This window comes from Saimiri boliviensis, chromosome 3, assembly GCF_048565385.1.
Source record: "Saimiri boliviensis isolate mSaiBol1 chromosome 3, mSaiBol1.pri, whole genome shotgun sequence".
NCBI lineage: Eukaryota > Metazoa > Chordata > Mammalia > Primates > Cebidae > Saimiri > Saimiri boliviensis.
This window is the reverse complement of record NC_133451.1, coordinates 62,472,745-62,495,026: the sequence shown is the minus strand read 5'-3', so window position 1 is coordinate 62,495,026 and position 22,282 is coordinate 62,472,745. Positions and strand designations below refer to the sequence as shown.

Sequence of the window (22,282 nt, the reverse complement as noted above, 5' to 3'; positions counted from 1 at the left end):
CTCTAATGTAAAACATTCTAAGATTTAAGGAATCATTTGTAATTTATGTAGTAAATTTTATTTGCTAAAAATTTTCATTAATTTTCCCTCCAACACTCCTTATGAGTGATGGTACTGTCAGATGTCACTTGTGGATATGCCATAGGAATGGTACATAGATGCTCAAAGACAGGGAAAAATTTAATTAATGATCCCTCTCAGAGGCTTCTTTACTTTTCTTTGTAACATTTATCACAATTGAAATTACAAAGTTATTTGTGTAATTTTTGTATTGTTTGGCTTCATCCTACACTGTAATCTTCCTAAAAGCAAGAATCAGTCTACTTTCTTCATCCTACTACCCTCCTGCCACCCAATCTCCATCATATAACACATATTCAATAAATAATTCTTGTATGACTGAAAGAAAAAATATATGAATAGAATTTAAGGACATTTCTCCAGGTTTGTCATGTTCTACTAGTTTAATAAGCCATGATTTGTTCACAATGAGCTCAGTATTAAAAGGATTTTGATGATTCCCACACTAGACTGGTAGGTAGCAGTTACAGATGCAGTAACTATTAAATATTGAAATGCTTTGTTATTGGTTGGTAAATAATTACTCCATTACGCTCACAAAGTTGTCTTCCAAGATGCTTCAAATTCAGCCACCCCATCCCCTGCAGCTAAAGAGCTATGCTTAGCAAAGCAAGGAACTCTAAGACACTGCTCCAACTCCATGACCTGATTGCATCTTTTATGACTAGCCAATGCTCACACACTGCAGTTTGTTAGGTAGTTGAATATTACCTCTGCTTCCACACATTAAGGAATTCTCCCAAAAGCCCTTCCCAAGTGTTTAATTGTTTAGCATTATACTAGACAATGTGGTGATACAATGGTAACATCATAGCAGTTTCCACCTCTAGAGCTCATAATCTAGTTGAAGGGAAAGATATTCCAACACAAGAGTGTTGAAATCAAGATAGAATATGCCAAGTGTGAAGCCCAGGCAGTGATGGCTGCAGGAATCCAGGAAAGAAAGAGACCAGCTTGCTTGGGATATCTAGCAAAATCTTCCTGAAGGAGAATGGACTTTAAAATATGGTTAGGATTTCCATACTTTAAGATGAGAGAAATTTGCCAGAAATGGAAAGCATGAAAAAAGGAAAATAAGTCTGTACTGGATGCTTTGACAGAACAATGAAGAAAGGGACCTGCTAGAATGATTGATTAGTGTTCATCATTCACATAATCATCATCAAAACACTTATTTAAGGAGCACTTACTATTTTTTAGGCATGGCTTTAATGCCTTATTGAATTTTTTTCTTGATTAATCCTTACAACCATATCCCATAGATAGTTTTATTGCCCCTCTTAGAAAAGATAAATTGCCCAGGCTGACACAATCAGTATGTGGGGCAGTTAGGATACAAACTTTCAGTCTGTCTTCAAAAAATTAAGAATGGCTAGCCTTTTAAAATTTTCTGTCTCCAAAAGTATGATTTGTTTCTACTGATGCTTGCAAAAGAAATGTGATACCCAAATCAGGTGAAACTTTTAGTGGGAAATAACTTTGCATAAATTGTTTTGAGAGACCATGAAAACCTGTCTTGAGAAATTTTAATTTATCTTGCAGGAAATTAAAAAAAAAGACTAATTTCTCAATTAAAAATTTCAATCAAGGAAGGATATGATTTAATATAATATTTTTTAAAAATAAGTCTGGTAAGATAGAGGTGGATAAACTGAAAAGGAGCAAAAGTGGTGGCAAGCAATTCAGTTAGAAAGTTATTGTAACTGTACTGACGTCAAATGATGAAAGCATGAACTAAAGTAGTAGCAAAAGGAATGAGGAGGATGAGGCTAATTCAAAAGATAGAGGTACAGATACTGGAGTTCATAAGATGTGGAAATGATGAAAAAGGCGGAGTTTGAGACAATTTCAGATTTCTAGATGGAAGTGCTGTCATTTTGCTAAAAGGAAGTAAAAGTAGTAAATTTTGGATAAAATCAGGTCGCATTGAGTTTGAGATGGCTGTTGGACATGCAGAGAAAACTGTCTTGTATGCAGATCTTAAATTGAAATAGACAGACCCTTACTGTCTGATACTGACATATTTTCCTTTCCAGGTTCACCCTCCGTTTCCCTAAACACAACACACGCACTAGCTCTCCTTACTTTATTGCTCCACAAACGTCTCACACCTCCAAGCATTTGTGCCTGCTATATCTTCCATCTGGAATCTCTTTTCTCCTCTTGTGTGCCTGAAAAATTCCTTTCAGACCTTCAAAATACAGTGCAAATGCTATTTCCTCTAGCTCAAATGTTATCTCCTCCATATAATTTACATTACTTACTCCCTTTTTTCTTCTCTACTTGGCACTTACATTTATTTGAATGATTGCTTGATTAATTTCTATCTGTAAATTATGTGAGGGCAGGTCCTTTACATTTTGCTCACAGTTCAATCTGCAGCTCTTATTATAGAATGGTCTCATTAGAGTAATATACATATATTTGAGTACATGATAAATTAACTTCCCTTATAGCATTTATCACATTGCATCTCAATGACTTGCATATGTTTCTGTTTTCTCATCTAAATTAAATAACTTGAAAGAAGAGGTATCTACTAAGTATTTAATGAGAAATTAAAGTGCAAACTTTAATATGCATAGCAACAAATTGGAAAAGGTTGTAAACAAAGAAATTTGTAGGGCCGATGAATTAGAGATTGTTTCAGCCGATCTGAAATGCAGCCTAGGAATCTGCATTTTAGAGAATCTCCCCCCAACCCCTAAGTAATTCTACTTCTTATTGTCTGAGTACTGAACTTTAAGAAATCATGGTGGAATGATATACAGTCTTTATTGTATTTATCTTATTCTCATTCTTTTTTTTTAATATTAGCAATTACTGGTGAGGCTACAGCAGATCTAGTTATTAGAGGTAAGTTTTTAAATTATTTTTTAATTATAGCTTGCCAAAACATAAAGAGTAAAAGCACAAGTCTTTTGTGTACTTTTGGCCAAGGCAGCACCTATCAAGCTGATATTTCTGTTCTTAGTTGACTCAGGTGGATTTTTATTGAAACAAGACAGTGCTGATCCCAAGTAGTCCATGGAGTGGATTTTAGGTTTCCCCTTTCCTTTTTGAAAAAGGAAGAAGTTGCAGCTGAGTGTTACCCACTCTGTACTCAGTAATGGCCTCATGAAAATTTCCTTTGAAGCTTTGAGAAGCTTTTACTGCCCTGTTTCTGAGGTAGCATTTCTGTAGACTTACAAATTATGCTTGATGATGCCGTTTATGTAGCTTCTCCTAACCACCAGAGTAGCTTGCTTTGTTGTGGATTCAGGTTAATCACTAAGTATAACAAAAAGAATTATCAAAAGTCTTCTCAGCTTTGGGTCTATAACCTGAAGGAAAAGTCACTACTTTTCAACATCATCCTATGTATTCTTGTGCTAAGATAGCAGAAATGCAATCCCTAAAAAACAGCATCTTCTCTGGCCAAAAGAATGTAGTTAAAAATTAGTCCAATATACCTAGTAGCTGGCTTATCTCAGGCACTTAAGTGATTTTACAAAGTGATGCTAGTCTTATGGGTGTTTTCAGTTTCACTACATATTTAATTCATGCTTATCGTTTATGAGAATGTGATGATTAGTAATTTACTAGGGTATTTGTTTGTGAGATCCCACAAAAGAACGTAAGTATGTCTTAATGGAAACCTATTCCTCCTTTATCCAGAAAATTTGCTAGGGGGGAAAAAAAAAAGCCTTTGTGTGGTTGTGCTATCAAAGCAGGGCACTACTTAAAAGCTAGCCCAGCAATAGATGTGTGATTTATCTTTAATTTCTTAGTAATAGATCACACAAGATAAGAAAATCATGGGAATGGGAGTTGGAAGGAATTAGGTAATCAGCCTACTCAGCCCATTTCAGCTCTGGCCAGTAGAGTGCTCATGGACTCTCTGAAGACATTTAAATAAACTTTATCTAGATACTAGAAACCTTCTGTTACCCTCAAGAATACTCTGTGGCCCTATAGCAACTCCTTTTTGAGGGCACATTTGGTAATACAGCATCAATCTTGGAGGTGGACTGGATTCTACAAGATGAACTGCAGTACCACTAAGGAATCTTTTGGATGAGACCCATTTACCTCCAACTTCAATGTGTGCATGAACCTCACATGAAAATGCAGCTTTAGATTTGTCCCATGGTGTGGGTCTGAGAATCTGCACTTCTAGTAAGTTTCCAGGGGATGTCCATGCTGCAGGCCCACAGACCACATTGTGCATGGCAAGACTATTGAGAAAAAGAAAATATACCAGGAGTCTGTGGCCTGAGCTGGCACATCCAATATTGACCTATCTTAACTTCAACTCATGGGGAATTGCCGAGAACTCTGAAGCTGTTCAAAATTTGAAGCACATATGCCAACTAAATTCAGAAATATTCTCTAAAATGCCATCTATAGGCAATAGTAGTCACATGTGAAGTGTGAAAATATGTTGATCATACTTTTTTGGAAAGTCCAGTGTGTCCTGAGGAAGAATGTGTAAGGCATAAAAGTCATAAATTATGGAAAAACTCCACAGCTTATTCCAAATGTAAAGGAATCATGATCTTCCTAGCACATTAATGCCCTTTTCTCATTAGAATGTGGGGCCGGTCCAGACCTAGTAACATTGTCTGAGCAGAGAATCTTTGGAGGCACTGAGGCGGAGGAGGGAGGCTGGCCGTGGCAAGTCAGTCTACGGCTCAATAATGCCCATCACTGTGGAGGCAGCCTGATCAGTAACATGTGGATCCTGACAGCAGCTCACTGCTTCAGAAGGTGAGGCCGCAGCTACCTACCCTTCTGGGAACAATTAGAATAGACAGGTCATGAAACTTCCACCCACTATCCTAGGATTGAATTAAGCCAGATATAATTCAATGCAAAAAAAAAATCAATAAGAATGTTCTTCCTATTCATGAGAGGAAAAGTGTTTTTTCCCGTTTTGCATGATAATTTAGTGCTATTTCTCTGTTTCAGGTAATAGTGTATTATCACAGTAAAGAACAAAGATTTATATGTCAGAAATTTTTTAAATCATAGCTATAAAAGCTTAAGTAATTTATTAAACCTCCATAAGCCTTATTTTTTCCAAATTAAGGGACAATACTATTATTTGTGTCTTAGTGGTATTGGTAGCATTGAGTACACTAATGTAAACATATGTTAAATGTTAGTTTAATGTTGTGGAAGATTTGCATATTATATCATGGAAGCTCATGGCTAACCTAGAGACTGACTGTCCCATTAATTTATTCATTCTTAAAGATTATTGGGCATCTGTATGAGCACAGTGTTATATATTGTAGAAGCTACCAATATAAACAAACTATTGCCTCTACCTTCAAAGACCTTACACTCTAATTTTGGAATTAGAATACACAAAAATAATGATCAATTACAATGAGTAGCAAAAATAAAATTAATTTAGGCAACTTAAAATAATTATTAATTGAGGTGACTAAACTAATGCCAACACTAGTGTGATATGCTGCCAGTGGAGAGTAGGTTACATCAACTTACCCTATTGGTAAAAAGGAAAGTTCACATAACTTATTAAAGAAGGATTTTAGAGCTCACCATAACTAAATCTGTTTGTTTCAAACCTACATTGTTACTACAGCAGTTGTTGGGAACTTAACTCAAAAAGTTCACCCAGAAATATGATGAAGATTTGAACTTGTGTGCCCATGACCATATAAATTTTCTTCTCAGACTCTTACTCTAAATCATACCTCCTTATCACACACACACAACCTTCCACAGCCAGATCAATCCAGTCTTATTTCTCAAAGCATGTACCTTGAGCTTCAGATAAACAGCATTATTGTCTTCTCCTGGACTCTTCTTAAATTTATTGCCCTACCTATGAGCATCAGCTCAATCTGCTAATCCTTGAAATGTTCCTATATTTCCCAAATCTCTATTTAAATTTTATTAATTTTTGACAATTTCTAAGTAGTCTTTTTTAGATTTATTGGCACTACTTCATGGTATAGTGCCTGTTATAAAAGTATTTGTTAAATTAAGAAGGAATAAAGATTTAAAAGACTAGGGTAGTTTCTGAACTAAAGGTTTAGGAAATCTCAAATTATTTTAAATTTTTCTTACGGTTATCTTATAACTTAATATTTTTATATGCAATGAACAAATTTTAAAAGACACTTCCAGAATTAGTTTTCTGATGTAGACTGGCAAGTTTATTACTATATCCCAAATAACCAAAGACACAAAATTCACAAAAACATTTTAATCTTCATTGCCACTTGAAAGGCCAAAAGCAGAAATGACACACATTGATTTCAATTATACTCTCGAGTGTGGGAACAAGGAATTCAAATACTTGGACTTATCAGGCACTTAGCATCACCAAGATTGGAGTAGAAACCTTACTGAATTCTAAGCCATATTATGGTCCAACCACCAAAAACTAAGTAAAGGATATCACTATAATGAAAGCCATAGTTATAAATATCACCAGTGAGTACCAAAGAAATCCATGTAACCTTGAATTTTACTACCCCACATCCTTCTATTCACCACCATGATTGATCCACTAGGGCTAACAAACTCCGTGAACTATGTATTGGAGCCCTCCCTAAAGACCTGATTGTCACTGAGAACCATCAGTGAAGATTTGTTTGGGATAAAACAAGCCTTACATCAAAGTATATAGGATTAACGAGGTCTTATAAAAGAGGATTATTGAATTATCACCTTTTTTATGTAGCTTTCCCTGATACTCTCTTTCCTCTCCATGGAGTTCCACAGAAATTTGTTTATCTGCCTTTAACAGTTGTTCTTTTGATTTGTGGTATTTGACTTACCTCTTGTCAGTTTCCTCCACTAGTGTAGAGTTCCTCAAGGATACAGACCATAAATGTTTATGTTTTTATTCCTGGAGACGTATACTTGTCCTCATGCAAAGTAGACACTTAGCAATGGCTTGTTGAAGTATAATTAATGAAAACAATAGCTACCTTCATTGAAAGTTCACTTCGTGCCAAACACTGTATTTGACATAATATATTTGTCTCAATAATATGTAGCAATTGTGTGAGAAGGTATCATCAAGCACATTTTATATGTAAATAAACCCCATAGCTATTAATTAACTTGTCATAAATAACACTGTTAATATGTGTCATGGCCAATATTTAAATATAAAGGTGACTGGCTTCAAAACCATGCTCTAATTCACTTGCTGGAAAAAAGGAAAGGAAGAAAAACAAGTGGGGAGGAAGAAAGGGAAGGAAGAGAGAAAAGGAAGGAAAGAAGAAGAGTCTCTTCATAATCTTCACTGTAAATATGCCAAGCAAAAGAAGTTGAATATAAAAACAATCATGGTATTTTTTTTTTTTTCTTATTTGTTTGTTTGTTTGAGACAGAGTCTCACTCTGTTGCCCAGGCTGGAGTGCAGTAGTGTGATCTCAGCTCACGGCAATCTCTACCTCTCAGGTTCAAGCAATTCTCTTGCCTCAGCCTCTGAAGCCACTGGGACTACAGGCGCGTGCCACCACACCAAGCTAATTTTTGAATTTTTAGGAAGACAGGGTTTCACCATATTGGTCAGACTGGTCTCAAACTCCTGACCTTGTGATCCACCCACCTCATGATCCAGCTGTCTCAGCCTCCAGCTGTTGGGATACAGGCGTGAGCCACCACACCCAACCTGTTTTTCGGTATTTTTTCTTCAACATTTTTAACTCAGATTCACTCTTACACAAACTACTGTGCCTTATAAAAGTATTTTCAGACATACAATTTTTATTTTCTGTATTAACTTCACTATCCAAACTCCATAAAACTCCTAAATTGGTATTATTTGGTTACATTTTGTTTTTACTCAACCCTTAGGAGAAATGTTAAGTTAATCAGGCCTCCAGTTCACAGATACTTATTTTCATCAGTTTGTAGAAGGCATTTCTCTCATTTTATTTTTTTTTCTCCTGTCATCCCTCGATTTCACTTTCACTGCCCTCCTTCTGCCCACATGCCTCATACTAATATATTTGAAATATGCATGTCTTTTAATATGCACATACCTGCAAAACCTATAGTGTTGGTTTTTTGCATTTATATGTCTTAAATTTAAATACATAGCATTGTGTAAAAGTCTAATATTGTTTCTTGCTGTTTTCACTCAATCCTGGGAATTTTCATCTGATGCATTGCTGCTTAGCACCCCATGGTATGCAGCCACCATATATCCTTCATCCAATTAGGTTGGATGACCTAACTTCCCATTGCCACAAAGAGCACACACTTATCTTTTTGTAAACCTTCAGAAACTTCTGAAGCACACGTGCAAACTGCTAAATATACCAGAGTGCTTTCCAGACACTTAAATCTTTACCAGTAATGGAAAACAGGTCCAATTTCCCTCCACATCAGCATTTAGTATTATTCTTTTACCAGTCTTTTAAATGTACATCAGATGATCATTTTTATAATTTTAATTTCTCAGATTATTAGTTTGAGTATGTTTTCATAAATGTAAGAGCTGTTTTGAACTGTCATTAATTTTTTTTGTCCATTTTATAATGGTTTTTCTGCTTATTTATTTCTGGTTTACAGACTTTTAAAATATATTCTATAAAAATTTCAGATATTAAATGTTTCCATATTTTCCCATGGTTTCTTATCCATCTGGTAAATTTGTCTATAGTATATCTAATTTTGATTTAATAAAATTCATTCATTTTTTATCTTTTAGTTTGTGTTTTTGTTGTTTAGCCAAAGTCCCACTTTTTAGGTCGCAAAAGTAATGTCCTATTTTTAAATTGTATTTATTTATTTATTTATTTTTGAGATGGAGTCTTGCTCTGTCACCAGGCTGGAGTGCTGTGGTGCAATCTCAGTTCACTGTAACCTCCATCTCACAGGTTAAGCGATCCTCCTGCTCAGCCTCCCTGGTAGCTGGAACTACAGTCACACACACCAGGTTCAGCTAATTGTTGTATTTTTAGTAAAGATAGGATTTCACCATGTTGGCCAGGATGGTCTCAATCTCTTGACCTCATGATTTACCTGCCTCAGTTTCCCAAAATGTTGGGATTACAGGCATCCCCTATTTTTTAACACTACTGTTCTCTCTCTCTTCTCCTATGTATATAGACATATATATACTTGTACACACATGCATATACACATATATGAGGGGAATTCAATAAGTTTATGGAAAATAAAATTAAAAGATAAAATTTAAAATATAAACTTTATTTCTCAACCTAATCTCCATCAAGTTCAAGACACTTTTGTAAGCAATAATGCCACCCATATAGTACATCTCTAAAGAACTGAGGGTCCTGAGATTTATGTTAATGCAGCCTTTTTTACATTTTTAACTAAAGAAAAATGGGTGCCCTTTAAATATTTTTTTTTAGGATTAGGAAACAAAAATAAGTCAGAAGGAGTCAAATCAGGTCTGAAAGGTGGATGCCTAATGATCTCTTATGGAACTTCTCATAAAACTAACCTTATTTGATGAGAGGAATGAGCATGAGCATGGTTGTGGTGAAAAAGAACTCTGGTAGAGCTTTTCTGGACATTTTTTCTGCTAAGCTTTGGCTAACTTTCTCAAACATTCTCACAAGAAGAAGATGTTATTGTTCATTGGCGCTCTAGAAAGTCAACAAGCAAAATGCCTTCAGCATCCCAGAACACTGTTGTCATGGCTTTTGTTCTTGACTAGTCTGGTTTTGCTTTGACTGAACCACTTCTACCTCTTCGTAGACATTGCTTGGATGGTGCTTTGCCTTCAAGATTGTATTGGTAAAGTCATATTTCATCTTCTGTTATAATTCTTCAAAAAAATAATTTAGAATCTTGGTCCGACATGTTTAAAATTTCCATTGGAAGTTCTGACCTTGTGTGCAGCTGATCTGGGTGCAACAGTTTTGGCACCCATCAAGTAGAAAGTTTGCTCAAGTTTAATTTTTCAGTCGTAATTGTGTAAGCTGAACCAGTTGAGATGTCTATGGTGTTGTATATTGTTTCTCAATGCTAATTTTGGTCCTCTTTAATTAAGACATGAACAAGATGCAATTTTTTTCTAGCAAATTGATGTGGATGATCTGTTGCTGCAGACTTCACCCTCAACATCTCTTTCTTTCTAAAAATGAATTATCCATTCATAAACTGTTGATTTTGTGGGGAGGGTGACATTGTCCCCATAAACTTTCTGTAAAACATAAATAATTTCATCATTCTTCCAATTTCACCAAAAATTTGATTTTTTTGCTTCAATTTTAGCAGCATTCATGTTGCTTTGATAAGGGCTCTTTTCAAATTTATGTCTTATTTCTCTTAGTGCCTCAAACTAGATACTGCTCACTGTTATAACAAGTTAGTATGAGTTTATTTACATGCAAAAATTTTGAAATCCATGTAATTTGTTTATAATATACATTTCCATGATCTTTTGAAGACCCCATACATGCATATGTATATATATGTACACACAGACACACACACACACACACACACACACACACACACACACACACAAAAAAAAAAAACAAAACAAAATCTTCAGCCATTATTAGAATTAGAAAATTATTCATCCATTAATAAGATAAGAATGCCCCTTGTCATCACTACTACTTAAATGGAGCTCCTGGCTAAAGAAAAGATAGGAATTGAAAGAAATTAGTTAAATCTAAAATGTTTATTATTTCAGGTTTCTTAGTTTCTTAAATAGGAAGGGGGGTATAGACAAAAGAGAAATAAAAAATACTTGTGTTATGCTACTTATCATGAAAGTATCAGAATAACTTCATTGGAATAGAAAAAGACCAATATCACCCCAATATATGTTTTCTAAAATAGTCTCCATTTCTTTAGACAAGTGACCATTTGTTCTGACATGAAAAACTCACGTGCTAGCTTATAATGCAGAAACATACAGCAAAAAGATGCAGACCCAATAGTTTCTAGATAGTGGTACGGGATGGCTAAGACAAATTTATGTGTCTGAAATGTTCACAGACTTTCTACTTACATAGCATGTTTTCATGCTGTTTTAGCAACTCTAATCCTCGTCAATGGATTGCCACCTTTGGTATTTCCACAAGATATCCTAAACTGAAAATGAGAGTAAGAAGTATTTCAATCCATGGCAATTATAAATCTGCAACTCATGAAAATGACATTGCACTTGTGAGACTTGAGGAAAGAGTCCCCTTTACCAAAGATATCCATAGTGTGTGTCTCCCAGCCACTACCCAGAATAGTCCACCTGGCTCTACTGCTTATGTAACAGGATGGGGAGCTCAAGAATATTCCGGTAAGTGTCTTAGAAAAAAAATTAACAATAGAAATGTCTTATTATTTGCTATTATGTAATTTTTTAAATTACGAAACACCTGGAATAGGAGTTTCTGTTCTACAGACAGAACCATTCCATATTCTGCTCAGCCCAAACTCTGGCTACCCCTGAGTTTCCTTAGCAAAGCAAAGCAATGCCCCAGGAACTATGGGGAGTTCTCAAATATAGGAAAATGTAAAAGAAAGTAATGAAAAAAATGAGTTATTTAATAATTGAGTGATTCTGTAAGATTCAAATGGCTTCCCTATAAACAACAAAAAAAGAGATTTTGTTTGTTTGCTTTTTAGAGGCAAAGACTGTTGCTCAGACTGGAGTGCAATGGCTCACTGCAGCCTCAAACTCCTGGCCTTAAGTAATCCTCTTGCCTCAGCCTCCCAAGTAGCTAGGACTATAAATAAGTGTGCACCACCATACCCAGTTTGTTTGTTTGTTCGTTCGTTTTTTCTATAGACAGGTTCTTGCTATGTTGCCAGGGTTGGTCTTGAATTCCTGCCCTCAAGCCATCCTCCTGCCTTGGCCTCCCAAAGCAATGGGAGGATTTATATTAGACATTCTATGAGGCTTTAATAACCCTCAAGGTATTAACTGCCCTTGAAAGTATTCTGCGATAAAATAAATCCTGCCTCTATAGCAAAGGCTCTATGTGCACATAAGCACTGCTTATATTTGTTTATTTAATCAATAAAATGGAAACTAAAATTAGGACAATGCTCAAGAGCTATTAGAACCCAAGGGAAAGTAAGAGTATCAGTGAAGGAGTGAAAGGGTAGCATTGACAATTTCCCTGAGCTTTTACCCATGTTGTAGATAGTCTCTCCAAGGAATCATACAAAGCCTTAATTGTCCTAGAAATGTTCTGTTGTGTTCTTGTGGCCCGAAGTAATTTGGTGTAACAGATAAAATTTGTGCCAGTTGTGAAAAACTAGTGGTGCCATTCTGAGTATATCAATATAAATTAGACTATTTAGCCTTGAATCTAGACTGGTTTCTCTTTTGCTGCTAGGTTAAAAGGTTATTCAATATGTAATCTTCCAATCCAAAATCTGTCAGTGAATGATTTAAATGGTTTTAGTCAATTTTAAGACAGCAAATTTGTTTTCTCTAAAGGTTTAAGGGGCACCGTGTCACAAAGCTAAAGCAAAAAAGAAAAAAAAAACACTGATCAGTGAAAGGGGTTATCCTCATCTACTTGGGGAGTTTTTACTGGGAATAAATTCCAAAGTAAATCTTTAAGAGCCTTCATTGCTGAATATAAAATAATGTTTGGAGTACATTTATTTCTTCTCAAATGTATCATAGGGTCAATAACGTATATAACTTGAAGTTCCTTTTTTTCACACTGTTATACCAAACAGGCCCCACAGTTACAGAACTAAGGCAAGGACAGGTCAGAATAATAAGTAATGATGTATGCAATGCACCATATAGTTATAATGGAGCCATCTTACCTGGAATGCTGTGTGCTGGATTCCCTCAAGGTGGAGTGGATGCATGCCAGGTAAGCTCAAGACAATCTCGTCCATGTCATCATTGAAGATGTGTATAAGATAATGTGATAGACATAAAGATAAAATACACAACTCTAAAATTTACAACCTAGATTTTAGAAATAAAAAGTTTTATGAAGTTTGTCTATGAAGAAAACATTAACTCTGAGAGGCCAAATTACAAAGTAGTTAACCATTCAAAGTGTAAGAATTAGAAAGCCTTCTATCTGAATTCCTTAATCTCCATTACCAAGTCTCTTTATCTAAAATCTGAGGATAATCATAATAGCACCTAACTATTTAGGTACTAAGAAAAATTAAATGAAGACTATATCATGCACCTATTAAGCAACAAAGAAATCGCATCTATCTTAATATTGTTAATGTAGCCAGGCGTCCCCAAACTTTTTACACAGGGGCCAGTTCACTGTCCCTAAGACCGTTGGAGGGCTGCCACATACTGTGCTCATCTAACTGACCACCAATGAAAGAGGTGCCCCTTCCTGAAGTGCGGTGGGGGGCCGGATAAATGGCCTCAGGGGCCTTCGGGCCCGTAGTTTGGGGACACCTGATGTAGACCATGGTCACTGGTGCCAACAACTTTAACCTCAACCTTTTAACTGCTATGAAGGATTAAATAAAAAGTTAATCACTATATTATAAAAATTAATCAATATATAATGATTGAATTTTAAGAGATAAATAATAAATTCTTGGAGCACCTTGAAGATATAAAATTTATACAAAAAGCATGGTAATTTAAGTGACAAAAGCTCCTACAATAATGAAACAGTACAAATGAAAAAGAAAAAGATAACTATTATATTTGGATCTAGCCCATAATTTTTAACCAACGTACAAAAACAAACAACAAATATAAAATTCTCACTTTAAAGTAATTAGAATAAAATTTTAATTCTGAAATTTTAAATTAAACTATCTAAACATAATTGATGTGGTTATATCTTTAATAGGTTTTTCTTAGAACCTAAAAAGTTAGGTGCCATTATGATTATCCCCAGCTTTTAGATAAAGAGATTTGGTAACGGAGGTTAAGGAAATCCAACCGCACGTAGTAACAGGAACAGCGAGTGCCAGAAATCAGATATTCTTTTAGCCTGGAGTTCTAAAAAATCATTCTGTTTTCTTGAGTAATTTGTTACTATTTTTGTGGGTGATTTGTATAAAGAAAGATAAGAATTATTCTTTATATCAAAAGGCCATCATTCTCAGCAAACTGACACAAGAACAGAAAATCAAACACCACATGTTCTCACTCATAGGTGGGTGTTGAACAATGAGAACACATGGACACAGGGAGGGGAGCATCACACACTGGGGTCTATTGGGGGGAAATAGGGGAACTGGGGAGAGATAGCATGGGGAGAAATGCCAGATATAGGTGATGGGAAAGAAGGCAGCACATCACACTGCCATGTGTGTACCTATGCAACAATCTTGCATGTTCTTCACATGTACTCCAAAACCTAAAATGCAATTTAAAAAATACAAAAAAAAAAAAAAAAGGTCGCTAACTTTTATATTTAGTGTTCATGGTCTTTACAAAGTAGATAAAAAGTAGTTCTCACAATTTATGCAAAGCTCCCAATCCATGAGCACTTTTCCCGAAATGAAACATTTTTATCAACTGCAAATTGTGTATAGGTGGAGATTTGTTTTTCAATTGTCAAAATACTGTAATTACCCAGTCTTTTATCTCCTTTTGGTGGAGATGTCTCTGTGGTAGGAAAGCCTTCTTGCTCTCTTTCCTGTTTCTCTTTTACTGCTAGCCCTAAAACAACAAATTCTCAAGTTTGATGATGGCTTTCCAAAGATTCTGTCAATCAAATAAGCAACACACTTCCACACTGACAATTCCAGATCTAGTAAGAGCATTAATTAAGACTTTAAAATAAACATGAGGTTTAAAAGGGTGTTATTCATTATTTTCCCATTTATAATGCCCCTTACCTTCTGTCCTTCTGTGCATGCAAATTATTTTCTTCCTTCAAGCCCAGTTCAAGCCATAATTCATCATTATACCATCCATGTGTATTCCACTCTAGGAATCACTGATTTTTTTTTAATTGTACTTTAGGTTCTGGGCTACATGTACAGATCATGCAGGATTGTTGCACAGGTATACATGGCAAGATGGTTTGCTGCCTCCATACCCCCATCACCTGTATCTGGTGTTTCTTCCCACGTTATCCCTCCCCACCCTCCCCACCGCCTACCATCCCTCCCCTAGTCTCCCCCAACCGAGCCCAGTATGTGATGCTCCCTTCCATGTGTCTATGTGTTCTCATTAGACATCACTGATTTTTAACTGAAATATTATAATGCATAGTTTAAACCTCAAGAAAATTTAAAAAACAGCACTTTACATAAGAGCTTACAAGATTCTATTTGTTTCAATCCATTCTTTTGTTCATTTGTGCATTCATTAATACAAAGGAATTATGTTAATTAATTTCTATGCACTAGACAAGGTGTTAGCACAATACTATCCCTGGACTCAACAAATTTATGGTCTAGAAGAGAGGACACAAATTCAAATGTCTGCAGTCAGGCAGTGAAGCTGGCTAGATATGGAAAAATTACAAGTCCCTTTTCGTTTAACATTTGCTTGCCCACATTTGCTCAGACACCATGCAAAGTAATTTCTCACTATAGAAAAATTCACTACCAAAACAATAGAAAGTACTGAGAACTGGTTAACTGAAGGAAATATATGTCATCCTAAAAAGCAGGTGACAACCAGCTTCATGAAGTACTTGCCATGCATATTGATGCTTCACACACTGACCCTTCTCCCCATCTAGACCAGTAATTAAATAGGTATGGACGAGCTAACTACTTAGAGCAGCCAAATAAATAGCGAACTAATTTAGAAGCACACTTGGTAATAATGGCTGACTTTTTTTTAGTACTGACTATACTATATGCTAAGCTGTATTCAAAGTGCTTTGAGTTTTAAACTCGTACAAACATTATTTACAAATGAGGAAACTGAGGTAAAGAGAGCTATTCACTAACTTACCAAAGGTCACATAGCTGGTAAGTGAAGTACTTAAACCCAGACTATCTAGTTCTAGAACCCACAGACTTAATTCATTGTGCAGAATGTAAGATATACTCAATCTGTCTCCCCAACTAGATTATTATGTGATTATGTGCACAGATATTTATTAGTTGGTTGGTTCATTATTATGACTGGGTGGTAAATATCTCATAAGGAGTGTTTTGCTTATGACTATGTAAAATTTTTCACCAAAAGACTTTTTGATGATATTCTATGCATCAGACATCACACAAGGTGCTAAGGATAGGAAGATAAATGAGACTTCTAGAAACTCATTCATTCAACAAATATCTTCTAAGGATGAGAAGCTTAGGTATCAGCAGTGTACAGAATAGGTACATTCTCTTTCCTGTTGGACCTTACAGTATATCTTGGAAAACAGACATTGAACAAATATAAATGCAAGTGAGTGTTTCAGAGACATGCAGCTGCTATATCAAAACAAAGAGGGACTAAGTAAATAGGCATACAAATGTGCTTTTATAAAATAGTGAAGCAATGACAGAGACACACACAAGATGTAAGGACGCAGTGGAGAACAACTGAGCCCAAAGCTGGGAAGGGTGAGAGTGGGAAGAAAAAGTGTTGGTCAGAGGTCTCCTGAAGGAGAGAAAGCCTGGATGAGTAGGAAGCAACCAGGCAGTGACTGAGGGAAATCTGAGAAATGTACTTCCCATCTTCTCAGACTTGCTGAAGGAATAACTTGGGTACTTTGAGGATTTCAGTAATTTTTTCACTGCTTGGTATAATATTTCAAAAGGAAACAGTCTGGCTTTATTCATATAATGGATGTGACTGCTTCCTTGACTGCCATAGAAACTCCTTAATATTTTGGGTTTGTCTTTGCACTTAAGTAATCAGTCATTTTGTTTTTTACAGGGTGACTCTGGTGGCCCGCTAGTACAAGAAGACTCACGACGGCTTTGGTTTCTTGTGGGCATAGTAAGCTGGGGAGAGGAGTGTGGCCTGCCAGATAAGCCAGGAGTGTATACTCGAGTGACCGCCTACATTGACTGGATCAGGCAACGAACTGGGATCTAATGCAACAAGTGCATCCCTGTTGCAATGTCTGTATGCAGGTGTGCCTGTCCTGAATTCCAAAGCATTATTTTTCAGCTGATAAAGAAACCAGAAATGTCCTAATTTAATATCTTGTTACATAAATATGGTTGAACAAATACTGCTTAATCTTTATTATTAAAGGTTCTATATTTTATCAAGATAACTACATGAATGTTATATAGTACAGTAGTTGTGTAACAGAAGAAACACACTAAACTAATTACAAAGTTAACAATTTCATTACAACTGTGGTAAATGCTAGCAGTGAGAAAAACAGGCAACTTGAGCATGTATAGTAAAGGAACTTGCACAGGTCTAATGGATCAGAGGGGTCTTCTCTGAGGGTTTCACTATGTAAGCAAAGTGTGGAAATAGGCAAAGGAAAAAAGTGATGGAATAATAAGACAAAAAGAACAGTATGAGGCAAAAGAAATAATATGTATTTAAAATTTTTATTTACTCAATAGCTTATAGTTACTATGAGTCCTAAAATTGAAATGTGAAACCGTTGTACTATATGTATAACCTAATCTTAATTATTCCCTAAGAGCATGCTCCTATAGGAAATAGCTGACACTTTTCAGCTGTTTAAGGCAAAAGCGAGAATAGTTCACTCCTCAACTGAGACCAAAAGAATTACAAATATTTTTCATCATGAAAAATATCCTTCACCTACATGAAGGGGAGACTATATCTACTTTACAGAGAAGCTAATCAATATACCTATGCCACCTTCTCAGGTGCTTTACAACTATGTAGTACTTTCTAACAACAAAATAATAATAATTTTTTAAATGAAAGATTTAATCATCAGGAAGAATTTCCCACTACAAACTTTTCATCACTGGCAGTTACATTTTTGAGAGGAAAAGGGTCTTCAATCCCTAAGTCTAAGTAAGAAGTTGAACGTTTAAAGAGGGAGAAGAGTTGGTTTGCAAAGGAAAAGGTTAAATAGCTTAATTTCAGTAGAATGATCTTGAAGACAGAAAAATCTTTTTCACTCTTCCTCTCTCATTTTCTCTCTCTCTCTCTCTCCCCATCTCATACACACGCGCCTCCCCCACCAAAGACTATAATGTAAATTAAATCCACCAAAATGTAATGGCTTGGAAATTTATGTAGTCTGAATCATGAACATTCCTGAGTTTTTATGAGCTCCCAGAGAAGCTAAAGTTTGCCTATGCATGATCACCTATGCATCAGGGCTTCCTCCTTCTAGAAGCTAACTCCCTACACCAAGGCATCAGGACTGCTCCATACATTTGCTGAAAACTTCTTGCATTTTTCCTGATGTAAAATTGTGAAAATGCCTACATTAAAGCCATCTACTTTTAAGGAAAGGGAGTTGAAAATGCAACCAACTCTTGGAGAAATGTACAAACAAATCTTTGCTATACTTTATTTCAAATTAAGTCTTTTAAAATAAAATAATTTCCCTGCCTAATTTTTTATGGAAGTTATGACTTTTGAAGGACAATTCAAAACAATTTATTTAATTGGTTCTGCAATGAAAGCACCACCACTTATACTCTAGTAAAGCCTTGGTACTTTCTGCTGCCTTTTAATCAAGTGCTGTAATTGAGGCAAGCTTCCAGCTTGACACTCCTTGGCTGCACCCTATGAAGACAATATTAAACTGGTAATTCAGAGTAAGCCACAAGGGGAGGAAGTCTTTGTGCTTGGGTGTGTTTGTGTATTTGTGTGTGCAGGTACCCGCATATAGTAGCAGACGTATTTGTGTTTATTCTTATATATTGAAAGCTATGTAAGAGAAGACAATTATTTAGCAGAGAATAGAGCAAATTCAACTATTTATTGAAAACAATAAAAAGTTATTTAACAAAATATGCATATTTTTAAAAGATATTTGAAAACTAGGAGAGCATTTATTTTAAGAGCTTCTTTTTTTATGTACTAATGAATCCATTTTCTTGATACCTATGTATGGCTTTGTGAAAGTAATTTTGAATAGTTATGGAGGAGTGGTGATTTATAAATGATTTCAGTCCTTAAAAAATGATTCGGGGAGCTCTGGAAGAAACTTTCTAGCACCCTAATTCAGTTGTGGAAAGTTATTGAACAAGGGAAATCCTGTTCAGCATACATACTAACCAATGTTAAAAAGCACACATACTAAGCAATTTTAAAATGTGGCAAACAGTGAATATTTAGCACTAAAACTGAATTTTCCTGAGTTTAAAATAGTGAACTAAGAGAATTTTTCAAGAAAGTTTAGAGCAAACAGTTGACTACAATCAAACATACAAATACATCTTTCCACCAAATCCTTATGCAGATTTAACATTTCAATAAATTAAAATGTAGCTGACTTTCATCTTGAATCCCTATCATGAATCATGGCACATAATAGATATCCAATGAATTATTGTCAAGTGAGTGAATGCATGTTCTTTAAAAAAAAAAAAAAAGTCAATAAATAGCATTAAAAGGAAATGGCCCTACTGCCCAAAGTAATTTATAGGTTCAATGCTATTCCCATCAAATTACCATTGATACTCCTCACAAAATTAGAAGAAAAAAAAACACTTTAAATTTCATATAGAAACAAAAAAGAGCCTGTATTAGCTGAGCTTGGTGGCATATGCCTGTAATCCCAGCTACTTGTGAGGCTGAGGCATGAGAATAACTTGAACCTGGGAGGCAGAGGTTGCAGTGAGCTGAGATGGCATCACTGCATTCCAGCCTGGGCAACAGAGCAAGACCCTGTCTCTAATAAAAAGGAAATTACCAGAAATGAAAAAAACACAAAAGATAACATTTTAAAATGTTATTCTGAACACTTGTTTTATTTTCTATAAAAGGAAAACACAGAATAGGTCACATAGTGGTATCTCAAATATTTTATCTCAGGTATCATGTCTCCTTTTAGTCTCAAACTTGTATATCATCATATTAGTTATTACTACCTAAATGATTTTAGGAGGCATCACGCCACCTGACTTCAAACTATGCTACAAGGCTACAGTAATCAAAATAGCATGGTACCAGTATCAAAACAAAGATACAGACCAATGGAACAGAACAGAGGCCTTGGAAGTAAAGCCACAAATCTACAACTATCTGATCTTTCACAAACCAGACAAAAACCAGCAATGGGGAAAGTATTCCCTGTTTAATATACGGTGTTGGGAAAACTGGCTAGCCATGTGCAGAAAGCCGAAACTGGACCCATTTCCTTAAATCTTGTACAAAAATTAACCATAAAAACCCTAGAAGAAAATTCAGGACATAGGCATAGGCAAGGACTTCATGACTAAAACACCAAAAGCAATGGCAACAAAAGCCAAAATAGAGAAATGGGATCTAATTAAACTTAAGAGCTCTGCACAGCAAAAGAAACAATCATTAGAGTGAACTAGCAACCAACAGAATGGGAAAAATTTTTGCAATCTACCCATCTGACAAAGGGCTGATATCCAGAACCCACAAAGAACTAAAACAAATATACAAGAAAAAAAAGAAATCATCAAAAAATGGGCCAAAGATATGAACAGATACTTTTCAAAAGAAGACATCTATGCAGTCAACAAATGTAAAAAAATGCTCATCATCACTGGTCATTAGAGAAATGCAAATCAAAACCACATTGAGATACCATCTCACACCAGTTAGAATGGTGATCATGACAAAACCTGGAGACAACAGATGCTGGAGAGGATGTGGAGAAATAGGAATGCCTTTACACTGTTGGGAGTGTAAATTAGTTGAAGCATTGTGAAAGACAATGATCTAGAATTAGAAAAACCATTTGACCCAGCAATCCCATCACTGGGTATATATCCAAAGGATTATAAATCAATCTGTTATGAAGACACATGCACACTTATGTTCATTGCAGTACTGTTTACAATAGCAAAGACTTGGAACCAACCCAAATGCCCATCAATGACAAACTGGATAAGGAAAATGTGGCACATATACACCATGGAATACTATCCAGCCATAAAAAAGGATTAGTTCATGTCCTTTGCAGGGACATGGATGAATCTGGAAACCATCACTCTCAGCAAACTGACACAAGAACAGAAAAGCAAACACTGCATGTTCTCACTCATAAGTGGGTGTTAAACATGTCCTTTATTTTTTAAAAGATAACTATAGTATGAAAATTAAGAGGACACAAGACATCTATTTCTAATGGTGTATGTTGATATAGAAACACTAATAGATATGTGTGCACTATGCTAGTTTACCTATAGAAAGTGGTAAGCCAAAACTTAAGTCTCAATTTTTAATTATTGGAGCACTACAGTGCTTCACTGCTATACATTGTTAGTGGTATGATTTAACATTGTGGTTGGAAACAATAACAGCAACAGCTAGAGAGTATTTAGTTCCTTCCCATTAGCAATGCCATATGCTTAAATAGCAATTGGCCTGAAAGTCAAAGAAACTGTTGACTGGTTCTATGGAACACAGGTAAACAAATAATTTTTACACTTTGATGCTAAAGCTAATGAAATTAATGCAAAGACAAATGTTCACATACACATTATGGTCTTTCTGGCACTCCAACAAAATGTATGCCTTGATAAACTTATTGAAACTGATTCATATTTTTAATAAAATTTTTAGACAGATTTTTGGTTTTGATATCTTGCCATCATCTAGATTGCAGCTGCAGTACAATATTTGGCAGAGTGCAATTTCATGATAAACAACTTTAAAAATCAGTCACTTCATATGTTCACATTAATGTTGAACTTAATTACCTGTAAGCGAAACCTTGAAATATTTTCCATTAAATTAAGTTACTGTTAATCCTTTGAATTTAATTAACAAAACTAGCCAAATGTTTCATCTTAGCTTCTAAGTAATATGTTCTATGTCTTTCATGTCAGCTTACTCAGCTCTTTCCACTTCATAAACTATGCATAAGAAAGACTGTGAAGACAGATCCTGGTTTCATCCTTTCAAGGAATGAATAACTATTTTAAGTACAACTCACTAGCAACTCACAGTTTATGAAATATCTAAATAATCCTTTATATCATTAGCACTTTATCATTATTACATCTGAACGGCTTCAGAATGTACTTGGTGAATAAAAATTAAGGCTTGTTGCTAAAACTAAAGCAGGATTTTTATTCTTCATTTCAACTCCCACCCAAGACCCAATTTGTGTTCAATGATAAGAAGTCTATTTTTCAAATGACATTCCACGTAAGAACAATACTTTGGGAAAACAGAATTTTTTTGTGTTACATTGTTTTAGAGAATGCTCTGAAGAAAAAATCTGGATGTTGA

At 35.3% G+C, this 22,282-nt stretch overlaps 1 protein-coding gene across 1 annotated transcript in view; it reads left to right on the top strand.

The window, feature by feature from the left end:
• Positions 1 to 19,562, top strand: part of TMPRSS11D (transmembrane serine protease 11D) — a 60,708-nt gene extending 41,146 nt beyond the window's left edge. Inside the window, exons 7-11 of the mRNA XM_003931894.4 lie at positions 2,899 to 2,937; positions 4,653 to 4,830; positions 11,079 to 11,338; positions 12,736 to 12,878; positions 16,832 to 19,562. Of these exons, the coding sequence (XP_003931943.1) occupies positions 2,899 to 2,937; positions 4,653 to 4,830; positions 11,079 to 11,338; positions 12,736 to 12,878; positions 16,832 to 16,993 (782 nt within the window). The 3' untranslated portion in view covers positions 16,994 to 19,562. The remainder of the gene's footprint in view (positions 1 to 2,898; positions 2,938 to 4,652; positions 4,831 to 11,078; positions 11,339 to 12,735; positions 12,879 to 16,831) is intronic.
• The last annotated feature ends 2,720 nt before the right edge of the window (positions 19,563 to 22,282 follow it).